The 22,508-nt window shown below is 37.8% G+C and overlaps 1 protein-coding gene across 5 annotated transcripts in view; it reads left to right on the forward strand.

Moving 5' to 3' along the window:
- The window catches only part of PTPRC (protein tyrosine phosphatase receptor type C), a gene marked incomplete at its 3' end in the record, with an annotated part of 312,862 nt that overhangs the window by 209,589 nt on the left and 80,765 nt on the right, over positions 1–22,508 (forward strand). For all 5 annotated transcript variants that reach the window (XM_053693805.1, XM_053693806.1, XM_053693807.1 and 2 more), the window contains 3 exon segments: positions 737–874; positions 13,132–13,308; positions 16,792–16,923. In XM_053693805.1, coding sequence (XP_053549780.1) covers positions 737–874; positions 13,132–13,308; positions 16,792–16,923 — 447 coding nt within the window.

Consider the following 22,508-nt stretch of genomic DNA (forward strand, 5'->3'; position numbering starts at 1 on the left):
AAAGATACTGGGGACTTTTTGGATAAAGGTCATAGTTTGGATCTAATGAATAACAAATTCATTGACATCACAATCTGGGCTGCATTAAAGGCTTCGCTAGTTACTAAATACTCACTAATTTAATTCAACAGATTGCCTAGATGCAGCCCAGATCATGATGTCATCAGTGGACGGAGCTTGGCAGCCTTTTCAAAGTGACCAGAAACAATATTCATTTTAAAATATTTTTTTTACTGCTACTGCTGCATGATATAGAAAAGGTGCAGGGGGCTATTTGCAGCTTAATCTAAGTAAAGGCTGTGACACACTGCAAGCGGAGCGGCGGGCAGCGTGTAGATGCTGCTGTGCGCGCTCAGTGTGTCCTGCCTTTTCATCTCTGAGCACTCTGCTGCATCAGGTCGCGTAGCTGAGCGCTCAGAGATGAAATATTTGAACTTCAGAAGCAATGCGACACGATGCGAAGCAGCTGCTTCGCTTCGCGCAGCATCGCTTGCAGTGTGTCACAGCCTTAAGACTTTAAGATGACTAAGATGTAGACTGTCCCTTTAAGGGAGATTCTGCAAACATGGACATATGCCTGTCTTTATGATTAATGGTTTATGGTTTTATGTTGGTGGGGGGTTTTCTTACCTGTTTAAGACAATAGAATCTTCAAAAGAATTTAATTTGTTTGCCTGATTAATTAGTAAATGTAACAATATTTATTTAAGAGAAAATGCACTTTTGTCATTTGTAGATGGAACTCACGAGAAAAGCGGAGGAACTACATTATCAGAATTAACTCCCTACACTAACTATACATGCAGGGCAAACTTAATTTATGAAGGCACGGTCATAAAAACGGAAAATAGAACAATACAGACCAAGCCTGGAGGTAAGAACTCCCAGTGATGTGTGATATAGAATTAGTTCTGTGCTAAATGTATTGATTTTATCAGTGACCAAGTACAGAGTACAAACAAGTGGGTTTTATAACCTCCTATTGCTCCATATAACCCTCCCTATATCCCCTCCTATTGCACCATATAACCCTCCCTATAACTCCTCCTATTTCACCATATAACCCTCCCTATAACTCCTCCTATTGCAACATATAACCCTCCCTATAACTCCTCCTATTGCACCATATAACCCTCCCTATAACTCCTCCTATTGTACCATATAACCCTCCCTATAACTCCTCCTATTGCACCATATGACTCTCCCTATATCTCCTCCTATTGCACCATATAACCCTCCCTATAACTCCTCCTATTGCACCATATAACCCTCCCTATAACTCCTCTTATTGTACCATATAACCCTCCCAATAACTCCTCTTATTGCACCATATAACCCTCTCTATAACTCCTCCTATTGCACCATATGACTCTCCCTATAACTCCTCCTATTGCACAATATGACTCTCCCTATACTTCCTCCTATTGCACCATATGACTCTCCCTATACTTCCTCCTATTGCACCATATAACCCTCCATATAACTCCTCCTATTGCACCATATGACTCTCCCTATACTTCCTCCTATTGCACCATATAACCCTCCCTATAACTCCTCCTATTGCACCATATGACTCTCCCTATACTTCCTCCTATTGCACCATATAACCCTCCATATAACTCCTCCTATTGCACCATATAACCCTCCCTATAACTCCTCCTCTTGCACCATATAACCCTCCCTATAACTCCTCCTATTGCACCATATGACTCTCCCTATACTTCCTCCTATTGCACCATATAACCCTCCCTATAACTCCTCCTATTGCACCATATAACCCTCCCTATAACTCCTCCTCTTGCACCATATAACCCTCCTTATAACTCCTCCTATTGCTCTATAAAACCCTCCTATTGTACCAAATAACCCTCCCTATAACTCCTCATATTGCACCATATAACCCTCCCTATAACTCCTTCTATTGCACATATAACCCTACCTATAACTCCTCCTATTGCACTATATAACCCTCCCTATAACTCCTCCTATTGCTCCATATAACCCTCCCTATTACGCCTCCTATTGCACCATATAACCCTCCCTATAACTCCTCCTATTGCACCATATAACCCTACCTATAACTCCTCCTATTGCACTATATAACCCATCCTATAACTCCTCCTATTGCTCCATATAACCCTCCCTATAACTCCTCCTATTGCACCATATAACCCTCCCTATAACTCCTCCTATTGCACCATATAACACTCCCTATAACTCCTCCTATTGCTCCATATAACCCTCCCTATAACTCCTCCTATTGTACCATATAACCCTCCCTATAACTCCTCCTATTGTACTATATAACCCTCCCTATAACTCCTCCTATTGCACCATATAACCCTCCCTATAACTCCTCCTATTGTACCATATAACCCTCCCTATAACTCCTCCTATTGCACCATATAACCCTCCCTATAACTCCTCCTATTGTACCATATAACCCTCCCTATAACTCCTCCTATTGCACCATATAACCCTCCCTATAACTCCTCCTATTGTACCATATATCCCTCCCTATAACTCCTCCTATTGCACCATATATCCCTCCCTATAACTCCTCCTATTGCACCATATATCCCTCCCTATAACTCCTCCTATTGCACCATATATCCCTCCCTATAACTCCTCATATTGCACCATATATCCCTCCCTATAACTCCTCCTATTGCACCATATAACCCTCCCTATAACACCTACTATTGCACCATATAACTCTCCCTATAACTCCTCCTATTGCACCATATAACTCTCCCTATAACTCCTCCTATTGCACCATATAACCCTCCCTATAACTCCTCCTATTGCACCATATAACTCTCCCTATAACTCCTCCTATTGCACCATATAACCCTCCCTATAACTCCTCCTATTGCACCATATAACTCTCCCTATAACTCCTCCTATTGCACCATATAACCCTCCCTATAACTCCTCCTATTGCACCATATAACCCTCCCTATAACTCCTCCTATTGCACCATATAACCCTCCATGTAACACCTTATATTGCACCATATAACCCTCCCTATAACTCCTCCTATTGCACCATATAACCCTCCCTATAACTCCTCCTATTGCACCATATAACCCTCCCTATAACTCCTCCTATTGCACCATATAACCCTCCCTATAACTCCTATTGCCACATATAACTCTCCCTATAACTCCTCCTATTGCACCATATAACCCTCCCTATAACTCCTCCTATTGCACCATATAACCCTCCCTATAACTCCTCCTATTGCCACATATAACTCTCCCTATAACTCCTCCTATTGCACCATATAACCCTCCCTATAATTCCTCCTATTGCACCATATAACCCTCCCTATAACTCCTCCTATTGCACCATATAACCCTCCATATAACGCCTCCTATTGCACCATATAACCCTCCCTATATTTAATTTTACTGCTTCTATTACAATACAATAAGAATAATACCCACTGAAAATGTTACAAGAAATGTTAAAAGTCTTTTTGCGTTTAAGACCCTTCCTAAAAGTAATTGTGTTTGTAGCAGCTGCATGTGTTACATAATGAGGCCTATCTATCAATCTCCGAACAGAGCTTGAAGGGCCGTGTTTCTGGCGAGTCTTCAGACTCACCAGAAACAGCAGTTATGAAGCCGTGGTCTAAAGACCGCTGCTCCATAACCCTGTCCTAAACTACAGAGGTTTACAATGGCACTACTGTGGCAATCCCCACAGATATTCGGTCAGTTAACGTCCTACTTGTTGCGTTTTATTCTGCCTCAAGTGGAGTGAATTCTATGTACCAACTGTGGGTTGGTGCTCAGCATTAATAGGAACTATAGCAAAAAGGAAGTGGATAGAGATCCACTGACAGAATGCAGGTAGCACTCTATGCCTAGGCTGAAAGGCGTACGATCCGGATATAGTTAAAACATAACTTTTATTAATAAATTGGTTAAAATACGCACGAACATACAAACATTTATTAAAATAACCACTCTGTTGTAATATTCTATATAAAGGTGATGGCTATATACTACTAATGTAGGCCTAAGGTATCTGATGCCATCACCTATAGAAATATAATAATGTAAATTTAGTAAATTGGGGGACTCCTACTGGTCACCTAAAATCAAGTAGGTATGGTATACGGGGACAGAGTTTGTCTACTAGTGTTACGTATATCAAATATATATTATTGTGATAGTGCTCAGTCTGAACTCAATTCCCCAACATGTATATGCCTGTTAGTAATATGGTATACACACTATCTTACACAGTGGGTCTTACAGAAAAACCAATACTTAGTATTGTAGTAGATTAAATATTCCTAACTGGTAATTCTGTGAGTTTAGGATGCCCTGGTATCAGACATCTTAAGTGAATGAGTATATGTATTGGCACCTGTACCATTCAGTAAAGATTAGATATTATGATTCACTGTGAATTGTCGTGTGTGTTTTGATTGTATTAGCTTCCTAAGTGAATACATTCAATAGGTGACCATTTGGTTCATTTTGAATGGATAAAAAACATTGTTCCAGTTGGTAGGAGTTGTCAAGGTTAGATTAATTCAATATCTGTGGTGTTGTGTGAGTGAGAGAATCTGGAAAAATTGTATTTCAGTTGTACCTTCTAAATAAACGGTACTTAGTAATATGGAGTCTCATCACTTGCCAGAATTGCAATATAAGTCTGTGTTGCACATAGTTGATTCTGCTTAATACCCACTTTTTTCGATCATATAATGTATTCCTGTTTATGTACACAGGTTATAGGTTTGAATCTTTATTACACAGGGTTAATTCTGTTTGACATTCACTTAGATTCCTCGATCATATCATATTTTCCTGTTTATGAACACAGGTTATAGGTTTTATATCAATGAGTTCAATCCACTAACTGGGTTGGTACTGACATGGGAGAAGTCCCTGTAATCTATGTGCGCCGGTTATAGATTTTATATCAATAGATCATATATGTTAATTTTGTAAGATACCTATATAGGAGAATCCCTTATATTCTAGTCGTTCTCAGAGACACGGAACTACTGGTGTGCTTTATTTTGTGTAATCACAATATCTGTCAGTATCAATCTGTCAGTCTCTGTAGTTAAAGCGCTACAACTTTATGATACGTTTAATACTTAAATATTCACCTATTGCCATCTATAATCCAAATTCTAAGTAGTGAGATATAATTGCTTACAATATTGTCATAAACCTCTTAGTACAAACTTATATCTACATTGCTTATGAGTCAACTACGGTTTAGGATTACTTGAGTTCAACTATGTGGTTAGATAGATTCACTTTAAAGAGCGTCGGTATATCTAAATGGGTATAGCAGATATTTAACGGTATTCTATCAGGTAAGTATAATATAGAATACCGTTCTGTGTAACTGAGAGATTAGTAGTTCTCCCCTTAAATAGAATATTGTATCCTGGTACTAACACAATGTTAAATTCCAGTACTTTAGGAATGCTACGTTGACTAATAATATCGTTTCTTTGTAATATTTTGTACTTAGTTATATATCTCTTTAGGTATATTATAGATTGTCACGTCTCTCTGCCTAGCTAGACAATGTGATACCGCTGATTGCAGTTCAGCGTTATGAGTAGCAGGCTGTAGTGACCGCTGATTGCGGTTCAGCGTTATGAGTAGCAGGCTGTAGTGACCGAGTAATTTCACGAGTTACCCCAGCGTGATATATTAAACTAATACATCTAGAATTTTGGTTATCAGTTAGTTTACTAAATTTTAACAGAGTGGTTCTAAAAGAGCGTCTTACTGCTGACGCGTTTCGCCCAAACTGGGCTTTTTAAAAAAAAAAGCCCAGTTTGGGCGAAACGCGTCAGCAGTAAGACGCTATTTTAGAACCACTCTGTTAAAATTTAGTAAACTAACTGATAACCAAAATTCTAGATGTATTAGTTTAATATATCACGCTGGGGTAACTCGTGAAATTACTCGGTCACTACAGCCTGCTACTCATAACGCTGAACCGCAATCAGTGGTCACTACAGCCTGCTACTCATAACGCTGAACTGCAATCAGCGGTATCACATTGTCTAGCTAGGCAGAGAGACGTGACAATCTATAATATACCTAAAGAGATATATAACTAAGTACAAAATATTACAAAGAAACGATATTATTAGTCAACGTAGCATTCCTAAAGTACTGGAATTTAACATTGTGTTAGTACCAGGATACAATATTCTATTTAAGGGGAGAACTACTAATCTCTCAGTTACACAGAACGGTATTCTATATTATACTTACCTGATAGAATACCGTTAAATATCTGCTATACCCATTTAGATATACCGACGCTCTTTAAAGTGAATCTATCTAACCACATAGTTGAACTCAAGTAATCCTAAACCGTAGTTGACTCATAAGCAATGTAGATATAAGTTTCTACTAAGAGGTTTATGACAATATTGTAAGCAATTATATCTCACTACTTAGAATTTGGATTATAGATGGCAATAGGTGAATATTTAAGTATTAAACGTATCATAAAGTTGTAGCGCTTTAACTACAGAGACTGACAGATTGATACTGACAGATATTGTGATTACACAAAATAAAGCACACCAGTAGTTCCGTGTCTCTGAGAACGACTAGAATATAAGGGATTCTCCTATATAGGTATCTTACAAAATTAACATATATGATCTATTGATATAAAATCTATAACCGGCGCACATAGATTACAGGGACTTCTCCCATGTCAGTACCAACCCAGTTAGTGGATTGAACTCATTGATATAAAACCTATAACCTGTGTTCATAAACAGGAAAATATGATATGATCGAGGAATCTAAGTGAATGTCAAACAGAATTAACCCTGTGTAATAAAGATTCAAACCTATAACCTGTGTACATAAACAGGAATACATTATATGATCGAAAAAAGTGGGTATTAAGCAGAATCAACTATGTGCAACACAGACTTATATTGCAATTCTGGCAAGTGATGAGACTCCATATTACTAAGTACCGTTTATTTAGAAGGTACAACTGAAATACAATTTTTCCAGATTCTCTCACTCACACAACACCACAGATATTGAATTAATCTAACCTTGACAACTCCTACCAACTGGAACAATGTTTTTTATCCATTCAAAATGAACCAAATGGTCACCTATTGAATGTATTCACTTAGGAAGCTAATACAATCAAAACACACACGACAATTCACAGTGAATCATAATATCTAATCTTTACTGAATGGTACAGGTGCCAATACATATACTCATTCACTTAAGATGTCTGATACCAGGGCATCCTAAACTCACAGAATTACCAGTTAGGAATATTTAATCTACTACAATACTAAGTATTGGTTTTTCTGTAAGACCCACTGTGTAAGATAGTGTGTATACCATATTACTAACAGGCATATACATGTTGGGGAATTGAGTTCAGACTGAGCACTATCACAATAATATATATTTGATATACGTAACACTAGTAGACAAACTCTGTCCCCGTATACCATACCTACTTGATTTTAGGTGACCAGTAGGAGTCCCCCAATTTACTAAATTTACATTATTATATTTCTATAGGTGATGGCATCAGATACCTTAGGCCTACATTAGTAGTATATAGCCATCACCTTTATATAGAATATTACAACAGAGTGGTTATTTTAATAAATGTTTGTATGTTCGTGCGTATTTTAACCAATTTATTAATAAAAGTTATGTTTTAACTATATCCGGATCGTACGCCTTTCAGCCTAGGCATAGAGTGCTACCTGCATTCTGTCAGTGGATCTCTATCCACTTCCTTTTTGCCATAACCCTGTCCGCCTGCTCTGATGAGGCGGACAGGAATCGCCGGAATTCAACCCGATCAAATACAATCGGGTTGATTGGCACCCCCCTGCTGGCTGCCGATTGGCCGCGAGTCTGCAGGGGGTGGCGTTGCAATGCTGAATACGGAGAGCGTATTCCGAGTCTTGCAGGTATAGGTGTACCGCACACTTCTTTGGCCTTACCGCTAAACAACTTACGTAAACTTCGTAAAGTCTTTTTTCTATGGGACTTCCATAGCGCTAATATTATGAGTCTGCTCTGGGAGGTCAAAAAGTGAGCGGTACACCCGTCAAGACTCTTAACGCTTTTAAAAGTCAGTAGTTAAGCGTTTTATGGTACAACGCCGTAACATAAAACTCATAACTAAAGTGCTAAAAAGTACACTAACACCCATAAACTACCTATTAACCCCTAAACCGAGGCCCTCCCGCATCGCAAACAGTAAAATACAATTTTTAACCCCTAATCTGCCGCTCCGGACACCGCCGCCACCTACATTATATTTATGAACCCCTAATCTGCTGCCCCCAACATCGCTGACACCTACATTATATTTATTAACCCCTAATCTTCCGCCCCCAATGTCGCTGCAACCTACCTACACTTATTAACCCCTAATCTGCCGCCCCCAACATCGCTGCCACTATAATAAATATATTAACCCCTAAACCGCTGCACTCCCGCCTCGCAAACATTAGTTAAATATTATTAACCCCTAATCTGCCGTCCCTAACATCGCAGCCACCTACCTACATTTATTAACCCCTAATCTGCCACCCCCAACGTCGCCCCCACTATACTAAATGTATTAACCCCTAAACCTAAGTCTGACCCTAGCCCTAACACCCCCTAACTTAAATATAATTACAATAAATCTAACTAAAAATTCCTATCATTAACTAAATTATTCCTATTTAAAACTAAATACTTACCTATAAAATAAACCCTAAGATAGCTACAATATAGCTAATAGTTACATTGTATCTAGCTTAGGGTTTATTTTTATTTTACAGGCAAGTTTGTATTTATTTTAACTAGGTAGAATAGTTATTAAATAGTTATTAACTATTCAATAATGTCCTAGCTTAAATAATTACAAAAGTACCTGTAAAATAAAACCTAACTTAAGTTACAATAACACCTAACACTACACTATAATTAAATAAATTAACTAAATTACCAACAATTAAATTAAATTAGCTAAAGTAAAAAAACACTAAATTACAGAAAATAATAAACAAATTACAAGATATTTAAACTAATTACACCTAATCTAATAGCCCTATCAAAATAAAAAAGCCCCCCAAAATAAAAAAAAAAACCTAGCCTAAACTAAACTACCAATATCCCTTAAAAGGGCCTTTTGCGGGCATTGTCCCAAAGAAATCAGCTCTTTTACCTGTAAAGAAAATACAAACAACCCCCCCATCAGTAAAACCCACCACCCACACAACCAACCCCCCAAATAAAATACTATCTAAAAAAACCTAAGCTCCCCATTGCCCTGAAAAGGGCATTTAAATGGGCATTGCCCCTGAAAGGGCAGTTAGCTCTTTTGCGGCCCAAAGTCCCTAACCTAAAATTAAAACCCACCCAATACACCCTTAAAAAAAACCTAACACTAACCCCCTGAAGATCGACTTACAGTTCTGAAGATCGGACATCCATCCTCAAGGAAGCGGCAGAAGTCTTCATCCAACCGGGCTGAAGACCTCAACGAAGCCGGGAGAAGTCTTCATCCAAGCCGGGCAAAGTGGTCCTCCAGACGGGCAGAAGTCTTCATCCAGACTGCATCTTCTATCTTCATCCATCCGACGCGGAGCGGCTCCATCTTCAAGACATCCGACGCGGAGCATTCTCTTCTTTCGATGACTAAAAACGAATGAAGGTTCCTTTAAGTGACGTCATCCACGATGGCGTCCCTTAGATTCCAATTGGCTGATAGAATTCTATCAGCCAATCGGAATTAAGGTAGAAAAAATCCTATTGGTTGATGCAATCAGCGAATAGGATTGAGCTCGCATTCTATTGGCTGTTCCAATCAGCCAATAGAATGCAAGCTCAATCCTATTAGCTGATAGGATTTTTTGTACCTTAATTCCGATTGGCTGATAGAATTCTATTAGCCAATCGGAATCTAAGGGATGCCATTTTGGATGATGTCACTTAAAGGAACCTTCATTCTTCTTTAGTCGTCGGAAGAAGAGGATGCTCCGCGTTGGATCTCTTGAAGATGGAGCCGCTCTGCGTCGGAAGGATGAAGATAGAACATTCCGTCTGGATGAAGACTTCTGCCCGTCTGGAGGACCACTTCTCCCGGCTTGAATGAAGACTTCTCCCAGCTTCGTTGAGGACTTTGGCCCGGTTGGATGAAGACTTCTGCCACTTCCTTGAGGATGGATGTCCGGTCTTCAGAACTGTAAGTCGATACTAAGGGGGTTAGTGTTAGGTTTTTTTAAGGGTGTATTGGGTGGTTTTTATTTTTAGGTTAGGCACTTTGGGCCACAAAAGAGCTAACTGCCCTTTTAAGGGCAATGCCCATCCAAATGTCCTTTTCAGGGCAATGGGGAGCTTAGGTTTTTTTAGATAGTATTTTATTTGGGGGTTTGGTTGTGTGGGTTGTGGGTTTTACTGTTGGGGGGGTTGTTTGTATTTTTTTTTTACAGGTAAAAGAGCTGATTACTTTGGGGCAATGTCCTGCAAAAGGCCCCTTTAAGGGCTATTGGTAGTTTAGTTTAAGATAGGGTTTTTTTTTATTTGGGGGGGGGGGTTATTTTGATAGGGCTATTAGATTAGGTGTAATTAGTTTAAATATCTTGTAATTTGTTTATTATTTTCTGTAATTTAGTGGGGGTTTTTTGTACTTTAGCTAATTTAATTTAATTTATTTAAATGTTGTTAATTCAGTTAATTTATTTAATTATAGTGTAGTGTTAGGTGTTATTGTAATTTAGGTTAGGTTTTATTTTACAGCTACTTTTGTATTTATTTTAGCTAGGTAGTTATTAAATAGTTAATAACTATTTAATAACTATTCTACCTAGCTAAAATAAATACAAACTTGCCTGTAAAATAAAAATAAACCCTAAGCTAGATACAATGTAACTATTAGTTATATTGTAGCTAACTTAGAATTTATTTTATAGGTAAGTATTTAGTTTTAAATAGGAATTATTTAGATAATAATATTAATTTTTATTTAGATTTATTTAAATTATATTTAAGTTAGTGGGTGTTAGGGTTAGACTTAGGTTTAGGGGTTAACACATTTAGTATAGTGGCAGCAAAGTTGGGGGTGGCAGATTAGGGGTTAATAAATGTAGGTAGGTGGCGGCGATGTTAGGGACAGCAGATTAGGGGTTAATAATATTTAACTAATGTTTGCAAGGCGGGAGTGCAGCGGTTTAGGGGTTAATATGTTTATTATAGTGGCGGCGACATTGGGGGCAGCAGATTAGGGGTTAATAAGTGTAGGTAGGTTGCAGCGACATTGGGGGAGGGAGATTAGGGGTTAATAAATATAATGTAGGTGTCGGCAATGTTGGGGGCAGCAGATTAGGGGTTCATAACTATAATATAGGTGGCGGCGGTGTCCGGAGCGGTAGATTAGGGGGTTAATAAATATAATGCAGGTATCGGCGATGTCGTCGGCGGCAGATTATGGGTTAATAAGTGTACGATTAGGGGTGTTTAGACTCGGGGTTCAGGTAAGGGTGTTAGGTGTAGACATACATTTTATTTCTCCATAGGAATCAATGGGGCTGCGTTACTGAGTTTTACGCTGCTTTTTTGTAGGTGTTAGACTTTTTCTCAGCCAGCTCTCCCCGTTGATTCCTATGGGGAAATCATGCACGAGCACGTACGACCAGCTCACCGCTGACTTAAGCAGCGCTGGTATTGGAGTGCGTTAAGGAGCACAATTTTGCTCTACGCTCACGTCTTTCCTTTTAACGCTGGGTTTGTAAAAACCCGTAATACCAGCGCTGCATGTAAGTGAGCGGTGAGCAAAAACTGCTCGTTAGCACCGCATAGCCTCTAACGCAAAACTCGTAATCTAGCCGAATGAGAACAAAGCAAATCAGAAGCCAATAGCTTTCTACAGTTATAACTTCTGAATCATGATAGAAATATTTTGGGTTTCTTGTCCCCTTAAATTATTAGTATTTTATTTTTATTAATTACGTATTTAAATGATATGGTGGTCTCTCTTCTGATAATGGTGCAGATCACAATATTTTGCATGATCTTTATTGGTAAGTTTTTGGGCGCTGATAAGAACTTTTCGAGTTTGAGCTGTGGTATCCCCACCCATCCTGAAAGTTTTTGGCCTCCAGACCATGCTGTGTTAACACAGCCAATAGAAGAAATTACACTCCCTGCGGGGTATAGACGAGATAAGGCAATAAAATGTTAATTTTCGATTGTTCTCTCCAAGTATTGGTGATTGTTTTACAGACAGATATAAGATAAAAAAGCAGGTATATGTACACAATGTGATAAAATAACGAGATACCTACAAGCTCAACCCATTTTATTAGGTTGGGGTGTGGCTTCAAAACACAAAATCAGCTAATTCATATACACAAATAAGCCTTAAAAAAGCATATCTCATACATTTTATACTCTGCAGCTGGGAAAAAAGTAATTGGAAACACATTAAGGGAAAAACAGTTGAATGCAGAGCCCGGGGTCAGGTCAGTGAACGTATCTCCCCCTGTAAGCTGGTCTCAGTTACATCCGCTCTCTCTCTCTATAAGCTGAAGAGATGAAGGGCAGGAAATATACTTTCACTGCAGGTAGTTAGGGGTAGATTTATCCTACAGCGAATCATGTCCGCCCTGCATCGCTAAATGCCAACAGCATACGCTGCTTAGTAAATCTGCCCCTTAGAATCAGCAGCATTAACTCCTTCAGCTGGAACCTGTTGACTTGTCCTTACAAGAACAGTTCTGCGATTCCAGCAAGTTGGAGATCTTTTACAGAATAGACCCCAGAGTACCCCATACAAAAGAACAGTGCTCAGTTGTCAGTGTGATGAAGAACTGGTTTATTATAGGGAGAACAGACTCCTTTTTAAATAAAGACCAACAGCATCAGTAACAGCTATTTTCTAACACTCAATTGAAACTTACATAACAAACAAATTAACATTGCAATGAAGTGAACATGGTTTGATATAGCCAGGGATGTCACATAACTGTTTATGGTGAGATTTTTTTCTGCTATTTGCTTCTTTACTATTGTAACAATTGATAGTGTTTTGTTGTTGTGCTGCCACATATGTTCCATCTCACCGCTTGTCTTCCTTTCTCAGTACCAGGAATAATCAAGAACTTAGCATGCATAGGAGGCAGCGAAATGGTGACATTTACTTGGGATAAGCCAGAAAAAAAACAAGGACCAATAGACGGATATCAAGTGACTTTTAAAGAAGAAAATGGAAAAAAAAAAGATAAAAATCCAGAATTGCCAATTGATATTACAACTACAAGTAAGGGTGATATTCTCTGTACTTCATTCATGCACCACCCTTGTGTTTTAACCCCATGGCTGTTCTCACAGGTTTCCGGTAGCTAAGGGGTTATGGAAAATGTCCCCTCTCCAGTTAGTAAAATGTTCAGCGCTTAAAGGGACAGTCTACACCAGAAATGTTATTGTTTAAAAAGATAGATAATCCCTTTATTACCCATTCTCTAGTTTTGCATAACCAACACTGTTATATTAATATACTTTTAACCTCTGTGATTACCTTGTATCTAAGCCTCTGCAGACTGCTCCTTATCTCAGTTATATAAATATACTTTTTACCTCTGTGATTACCTTGTAACTAAGCCTCTGCAGACTGCCCCTTATCTCAGTTATATAAATATACTTTTTACCTCTGTGATTACCTTGTATCTAAGCCTCTGCAGTCTGCTCCTTATCTCAGTTATATTAATATACTTTTTACCTCTGTGATAACCTTGTATCTAAGCCTCTGCAGACTGCTCCTTATCTCAGTTATATAAATATACTTTTTACCTCTGTGATTACCTTGTAACTAAGCCTCTGCAGACTGCCCCTTATCTCAGTTATATAAATATACTTTTTACCTCTGTGATTACCTTGTATCTAAGCCTCTGCAGACTGCTCCTTATCTCAGTTATATTAATATACATTTTACCTCTGTGATTACCTTGTATTTAAGCCTCTGCAGACTGCTCCTTATCTCAGTTATATTTATATACGTTTTATTTCTGTGATTACCTTGTATCTAAGCCTCTGCAGACTGCTCCTTATCTCAGTTATATTAATATATGTTTTACTTCTGTGATTACCTTGTATCTAACCCTCTGCAGACTGCTCCTTATCTCAGTTATATTAATACACTTTTTACCTCTGTGATTACCTTGTATCTAAGCCTCTGCAGACTGCTCCTTATCTCAGTTATATTAATATACATTTTACTTCTGTGATTACCTTGTATCTAAGCCTCTGCAGACTGCTCCTTATCTTAGTTATATTAATATATGTTTTACTTCTGTGATTACCTTGTATCTAACCCTCTGCAGACTGCTCCTTATCTCAGTTATTTTAATATACGTTTTATTTCTGTGATTACCTTGTATCTAAGCCTCTGCAGACTTCTCCTTATCTCAGTTATATTAATATACTTTTTACCTCTGTGATTACCCTATATCTAAGCCTCTGCAAACTCCTCCTTATCTCAGTTATATTAATATACGTTTTACTTCTGTGATTACCTTGTATCTAAGCCTCTGCAGACTGCCCCTTATCTCAGTTATATTAATATACTCTTTACCTCTGTGATTACCCTGTATCTAAGCCTCTGCAGACTGCTCCTTATCTCAGTTATATTAATACACTTTTTACCTCTGTGATTACCCTGTATCTAAGCCTCTGCAGACTGCTCCTTATCTCAGTTATATTAATATACTTTTTACCTCTGTGATTACCCTGTATCTAAACCTCTGCAGACTGCCCCTTATCTCAGTTATATTAATATACTTTTTACCTCTGTGATTACCTTATACATAAGCCTCTGCAGACTGACCCTTATCTCAATTATATTAATATATTTTTTACCTCTGTGATTACCTTGTATCTAAGCCTCTGCAGACTGTCCCTTATCTCAGTTATATTAATATACATTTTATCACTGTGATTACCCTGTATCTAAACCTCTGCAGACTGCTCCTTATCTCAGTTATATTAATATACTTTTTACCTCTGTGATTACCTTGTATCTAAGCCTCTGCAGACTGCCCCTTATCTCAGTTATATTAATTTATTTTTTACCTCTGTGATTACCCTGTATCTAAGCCTCTGCAGACTGCCCCTTATCTCAGTTATATTAATATACTTTTTACCTCTGTGATTACCTTGTATCTAAGCCTCTGCAGACTGCCCCTTATCTCAGTAATATTAATATACTTCTTACCTCTGTGATTACCTTGTATCTAAACCTCTGCAGACTGCTCCTTATCTCAGTTATATTAATACACTTTGTACCTCTGTGATTACCCTGTATCTAACCCTCTGCAGTCTGCTCCTTATCTCAGTTGTATTAATATACTTTTTATCTCTATGATTACCTTGTATCTAAGCCTCTGCAGACTGCTCCTTATCTCAGTTATATTAATATACTTTTTACCTCTGTGATTACCTTGTATCTAAGCCTCTGCAGACTGCTCCTTATCTCAGTTATATTAATATACGTTTTACCTCTGTGATTACCTTGTATCTAAGCCTCTGCAGACTGCTCCTTATCTCAGTTATATAAATATATTTTTTACCTCTGTGATTACCTTGTATCTAAGCCTCGGCAGACTGCTCCTTATCTCAGTTATATTAATACACTTTTTACCTTTGTGATTACCTTGTATCTAAGCCTCTGCAGACTGCTCCTTATCTCAGTTATATTAATATACTTTTTACCTCTGTGATTACCTTGTATCTAAGCCTCTGCAGACTGCTCCTTATCTCAGTTATATTAATATACTTTTTAACTCTGTGATTACCCTGTATCTAAGCCTCTGCAGACTGCCCCCTGATAACATGACTTATTATTTATTATCTATTGACTTGCATTTCTTCCAATTAGTGCTGACTCCTAGGTAACGCCACATGTGTGAGCTCAATTATATCTATATGACACACATTAACTAACACCCTCTAGTGGTGAAAAATGTCAAAATGCATTCTGATAAGAGGCAAGATCTAAGAAATTAGCATATGAGCCTTCTAGGTTTAGCTTTCAACTAAGAATATCAAGAGAACAAAGCAAAATTGGTGATAAAAGTAAATTGGAAAGTTGTTTAAAATGACATGCCCTATATGAATCATGAAAGTTTATTTTGGACTAGACTGTCCCTTTAATACCTGTTTCTGCTATCAACATTCTTTAAATGGATAGAAAGGCGAAATATGAAATGTGCAAGGGAGCATTCAATTTATAATTACAGTAGAAGCATTTGTGCAATACCCTTACATTAGTATAAGTTTTAAGTGGTTTCCCAGTGGCATATGCACATATCCAGCATTCAGACTCATAAAGCTGGTGGTGATTTGTGTCATACAAACCACTGCTGATTCTCTGAGGTGTGGTGTTTGAATGCTGGTGCACGGCACTCACAGCATATGTGCGTAGCCACTGAAAAAAGTAATAACCTTTACTAGAAGTGAAGTATAATGCAACAATGTTTGTATTTAAAACTGAAATGCTCCCGTGCACATTTTATTTTTACATTTCTATTTCTTCAAAACAAGGTAGCTGAATGATGGTCTACAATGTAGTGCTGCAGTCATTTTTGTAGTTTACTGTAAATCTGGAGATTTCTGGACACATTTAGCAAACTCTGAGGTTTGGTACTGACCACAGGCTGATTAACTGAACGCACATTAGTTTATAGCTCACTCAGTATAATTAATGCAGAATAAAATGTCTCCTGATACTTTCTTTTTTGCTTTTCAGATTCAAGTTTCAGTAAAGGTGGACTTGGCAATTATACAGAGTATACGCTAATAGTTAGTGCGTACAATAAAGATGAAGATAAAGCGTTAAAAGGGAAAAAAGATTCTAAATCATGTAGGACAAATACTGCCAGTAAGTAGCCACTACTGGAGTTTGCATGTGAGTGTGCGTGTGTACATGTTTGTGTGTTCATATGTACATATATGAGTGTGCATGAATACATCTTTGTGTGCTCATATGTGAGTGTGTACATGTTTGTGTGTTCATATGTACATATGTGAGTGTGCGTGAGTACATGTTTGTGTGTTCATATGTACATATGTGTGTGTACATGTTTGTGTGTTCATATGTACATATGTGAGTGTGCATGAGTACATGTTTGTGTGTTCATATGTACATATGTGAGTGTGCGTGTGTACATGTTTGTGTGTTCATATGTACATATGTGAGTGTGCGTGTGTACATGTTTGTGTGTTCATATGTACATATGTGAGTGTGTGTGAGTACATGTTTGTGTGTTCATATGTACATATGTGAGTGTGCGTGTGTACATGTTTGTGTGTTCATATGTACATATATGAGTGTGCGTGTGTATATCTTTGTGTGTTCATATGTACATATGTGAGTGTGCATGAATACATGTTTGTGTGCTCATATGTGAGTGTGTGCATGTTTGTGTGTTTATATGTGCATATGTGAGTGTGTGTGTGCATGTTTGTGTGTTCATTTGTACATATGTGAGTGTGTATGTGCATGTTTGTGTGTTCGTATGTACATATGTGAGTGTGTATGTGCATGTTTGTGTGTTCGTATGTACATATGTGAGTGTACATATGTAAGTGTGCATGTGTACATGTTTGTGTACTCATATGTACATATGTGAGTGTATACATGTTTGTGTGCTCATATGTATATATGTGAGTGTGTATGTTTGTGTGCTCATATGTACATATGTGAGTGTGTGTGTACATGTTTATGCGCTCATATGTACATATATGAGTGTGCGTGTGTATATGTTTGTGTGTTCATATGTACATATGTGAGTGTGCGTGAATATATGATTGTGTGCTCATATATGAGTGTGTGCATGTTAGTGTGTTCATATGTACATATGTGAGTGTACATATGTAAGCGTGCATGTGTACATGTTTGTGTGCTCATATGTACATATGTGATTGTGCATGTATACATGTTTGTGTGCTCATATGTGAGTGTGTGCATGTTTGTGTGTTCATATGTACATATGTGAGTGTGTGTGTGCACGTTTGTGTGTTCATATGTACATATGTGAGTGTACATATGTAAGTGTGCATGTGTACATGTTTGTGTGCTCATATGTGCATATGTGAGTGTGTGTGTGTGCATGTTTGTGCGCTCATATGTACATATGTGATTGTGTGTGTACATGTTTGTGCGCTCATATGTACATATGTGAGTGTGCATATGTAAGTGTGCTTTCACATTTTAGTGAGTGTGCATGTGTATATGTTTGGGCTTTCACATGTAAGTGTGTGTGTACATGTCTGGGCTTTCACAAGTAAGTGAGTATGTGTGTGCATGTCTGGGCTTTTACATGTAAGTGTGTGTGCATGTTTGGGCTTTCACATGTAAGTGTGTGTGCATGTCTGGGCTTTTACATGTAAGTGTGTGTGCATGTTTGGGCTTTCACATGTAAGTGTGTGCATGTCTGGACTCTCACTTGTAAGTGTGTGTGCGTGTGTACATGTCTGGGCTTTCACATGTGAGTGTGTGTGCATGTTTGGGCTTTCACATGCAAGTGTGTGTGCGTGTGTGCATGTCTGGGCTTTCACATGTAAGTGTGTGTGCATGTGTGCATATCTGGGCTTTCACATGTAAGTGTGTGTGGCTGTGTGTGTCTGGGCTTTCACTTGTAAGTGTGTGTGCATGTTTGGGCTTTCACATGTAAGTGTGTGTATGTGTGTACATGTTTGGGCTTTCATATGTAAGTGTGTGTGCATGTGTACATGTTTAGGCTTTCACATGTAAGTGTGTGTGTGCGCATGTCTGGGCTTTCACATGTAAGTGTGTGTGTGTGTGTACATGTTTGGGCTTTCATATGTAAGTGTGTGTGCATGTGTACATGTTTAGGCTTTCATATGTAAGTGTGTGTGCGCATGTCTGGGCTTTCACATGTAAGTGTGTGTGCGTGTGTACATGTTTGGGCTTTCACATGTAAGTGTGTGCGTGTGCATGTCTGGGCTTTCACATATAAGTGAGTGTGCATGTGTGCATGTCTGGGCTTTCACATGTAAGTGTGTGCACGTGTGTACATGTTTGGGTTTTCACATGTAAGTGTGTGCACATGTCTGGGCTTTCACACGTAAGTGTGTGCACGTGTGTACATGTTTAGGCTTTCACATGTAAGTGTGTGTGTGTACATGTTTAGGCTTTCACATGTAAGTGTGTGCGTGTGTGCATGTCTGGGCTTTTTTACATGTAAGTGTGTGTGGATGTGTGTGTCTGGGCTTTCACTTGTAAGTGCGTGTGCGTGTGTACATGTTTGGGCTTTCACATGCAAGTGTGTGTGCGTGTGTGCATGTCTGGGCTTTCACATGTAAGTGTGTGTGCGTGTGTGCATGTCTGGGCTTTCACATGTAAGTGTGTGTGCGTGTGTGCATGTCTGGGCTTTCACATGTAAGTGTGTGTGCGTGTGTGCATGTCTGGGCTTTCAAATGTAAGTGTGTGCGCATGTCTGGGCTTTCACATGTAAGTGTGTCTGTGTGTTTGTGTCTGGGCTTTCACATGTAAGTGTGTCTGTGTGTTTGTGTCTGGGCTTTCACATGTAAGTGTGTCTGCGTGTTTGTGTCTGGGCTTTCACATGTAAGTGTGTGTGCGTGTGTACATGTTTAGGCTTTTACATGTAAGTCTGTGTGTGTGTATACATGTTTGGGCTTTCAAATGTAAGTGTGTGTGCATGTCTGGGCTTCAAATGTAAGTGTGTCTGCGTGTTTGTGTCTGGGCTTTCACTTGTAAGTGCGTGTGCATGTTTGGGCTTTCACATGTAAGTGTGTGTGTGCGTGTGTACATGTTTGGGCTTTCACATGTAAGTGTGTGTGCGTGTGTGTGCATGTTTGGGCTTTCACATGTAAGTGTGTGTGTGTGTGTGCATGTTTGGGCTTTCACATGTAAGTGTGTGTGTGCATGTTTGGGCTTTCACATGTAAGTGTGTGTGCATGTGTACATGTTTGGGCTTTCACATGTAAGTGTGTGTGCATGTGTACATGTTTAGGCTTTTACATGTAAGTGTGTGTGCATGTGTACATGTTTAGGCTTTTACATGTAAGTGTGTGTGCATGTGTACATGTTTAGGCTTTTACATGTAAGTGTGTGTGCATGTGTACATGTTTAGGCTTTCACATGTAAGTGTGTGTGTGTGCATGTTTGGGCTTTCACATGTAAGTGTGTGTGTGTGTGCATGTTTGGGCTTTCACATGTAAGTGTGTGTGCATGTGTACATGTTTGGGCTTTCACATGTAAGTGTGTGTGCATGTGTACATGTTTAGGCTTTTACATGTAAGTGTGTGTGCATGTGTACATGTTTAGGCTTTTACATGTAAGTGTGTGTGCATGTGTACATGTTTAGGCTTTTTACATGTAAGTGTGTGTGCATGTGTACATGTTTAGGCTTTTACATGTAAGTGTGTGTGCGTGTGTACATGTTTGGGCTTTCACATGCAAGTGTGTGTGTGTGTGTGTGCATGTCTGGGCTTTCCCATGTAAGTGTGTGTGCATGTGTACATGTTTAGGCTTTTACATGCAAGTGTGTGTGTGTTTACATGTCTGGGCTTTCACATGTAAGTGTGTGAGCGTGTGTACATGTTTGAACTTTCACATGTAAGTGTGTGTGCTATGTGCAGAGAATAGTGATGTGAAATATCTATAGTAAATACACAGTATAACACTTTATTAAATATTAATTTTTCATAAATATGTTATTACATATTATATATATATATATATATATGTCTATATATGTATACATATGTATTTATGTGTTTATATGTGTATGTATGTCTGTAAATACATATATACACATATAAATACATATGTACACATATAAATACATTTAGACATATATAAATACATATGTACACATATATAAATACATATGTACACATATAAATACATTTAGACACATATAAATACATATATACACATATAAATACATATGTACACATATAAATACATATGTACACCTATAAATACATATGTACACATATAAATGCATATATACACATATAAATACATATGTACACATATAAATACATTTAGACACATATAAATACATATATACACATATAAATACATATGTACACATATAAATACATATATACACATAAATACATATGTACTCATATAAATACATATATACACATATAAATACATATATACACATATAAATACATATGTACACATATAAATACATTTAGACACATATAAATACATATGTACACATATAAATACATATATACATATAAAAACATATGTACACATATAAATACATATGTACACATATATAGACATCTTTTTTCTAACACCCAAGACCTATCTTTGAGCATTTATAACTTTTGTGTGCAATTTTTTTTTTTTTTTTTTATAATTTTTATTGAAGTTCAATTCACGGCATACAAGCAATGTTTTTCAGTTCAATCAATACAAGAAAAAAGAAATCAATTTTAAATAACCACATCAACATTATAAAGTATTGATTAGGGATAATATTGAACATCATATTTGCCTGCTAAACTATAAGCCTTCTGCATAACAAAAGAGGCCACTTTTGGACCTCACAAAATAAGAAACAAAAACAAAGCAATAGAAGACCATAGGGGGCCACTTTTGGGTCCCAAATGATGAACTTCATTTTCCTTATTTTATGAGATATATAAAAAATCAAACAGAAAATGATATATATATATTAACTTGGAATTTAGGCTTTATGAGATTACACATTTTTTTCTTCCCTTTTTGAACCACTCTGGTACAGTCTAGAACTTAAGTATTGGACGCCTTCACCTTTGGGTACTTAAGCATTAATGTGGGGTTACACTGAGAAAGAAAAAACTAATTATCCATAGTCTAATTTATGAATTGACTCATTCAACCTTTGGTTATGTACCCCATTAATCCAAGATGTTGTGATTCATGGGTCCTCAGACCCTATATTTAAAATGGGATATGGCCAGACTAGGGAGTAAAGGAAAATAGGATAAACTGCGTTAAGATCTATAATAGAACTAGAAAATCTGTTCCCTGTTTGAAGCAACAAACTGATACAACCATTAACAAGCTCAGTGAGCAATCATAATATCCATGAGGGCCAACTTAATTTGCATATTTGTGGTCTAGCCAGGACCTCTTTATTTGGAGTGAGAATAACATGGCAACGGAGTGCCTACTTAATACTAAAAATTATTGAGAGGAACATACAGACTATAGGTATGGAACGGGCCATCCACTGATAATTAATTTATAAACTAAAACAAAGTAGTCTCAAAAACATGTTTTCTGCAACTTGACTAATGCAACATAGCTGGGATAGAGGTCAGCGTTAACAAGTAAGGCATACTATGATAAGATAGCAATATATAGTTGTATGGCTTTTGATATCTTCTCTACAACAGTGCAGATCTACTGAGGGGCTAAGTATGGGCTCGAAACCTGCTAATATGATGAAAACCACTCTGACGGTCTCC

Source organism: Bombina bombina, chromosome 10 (genome assembly GCF_027579735.1).
Source record: "Bombina bombina isolate aBomBom1 chromosome 10, aBomBom1.pri, whole genome shotgun sequence".
In the NCBI taxonomy this organism is placed as follows: domain Eukaryota; kingdom Metazoa; phylum Chordata; class Amphibia; order Anura; family Bombinatoridae; genus Bombina; species Bombina bombina.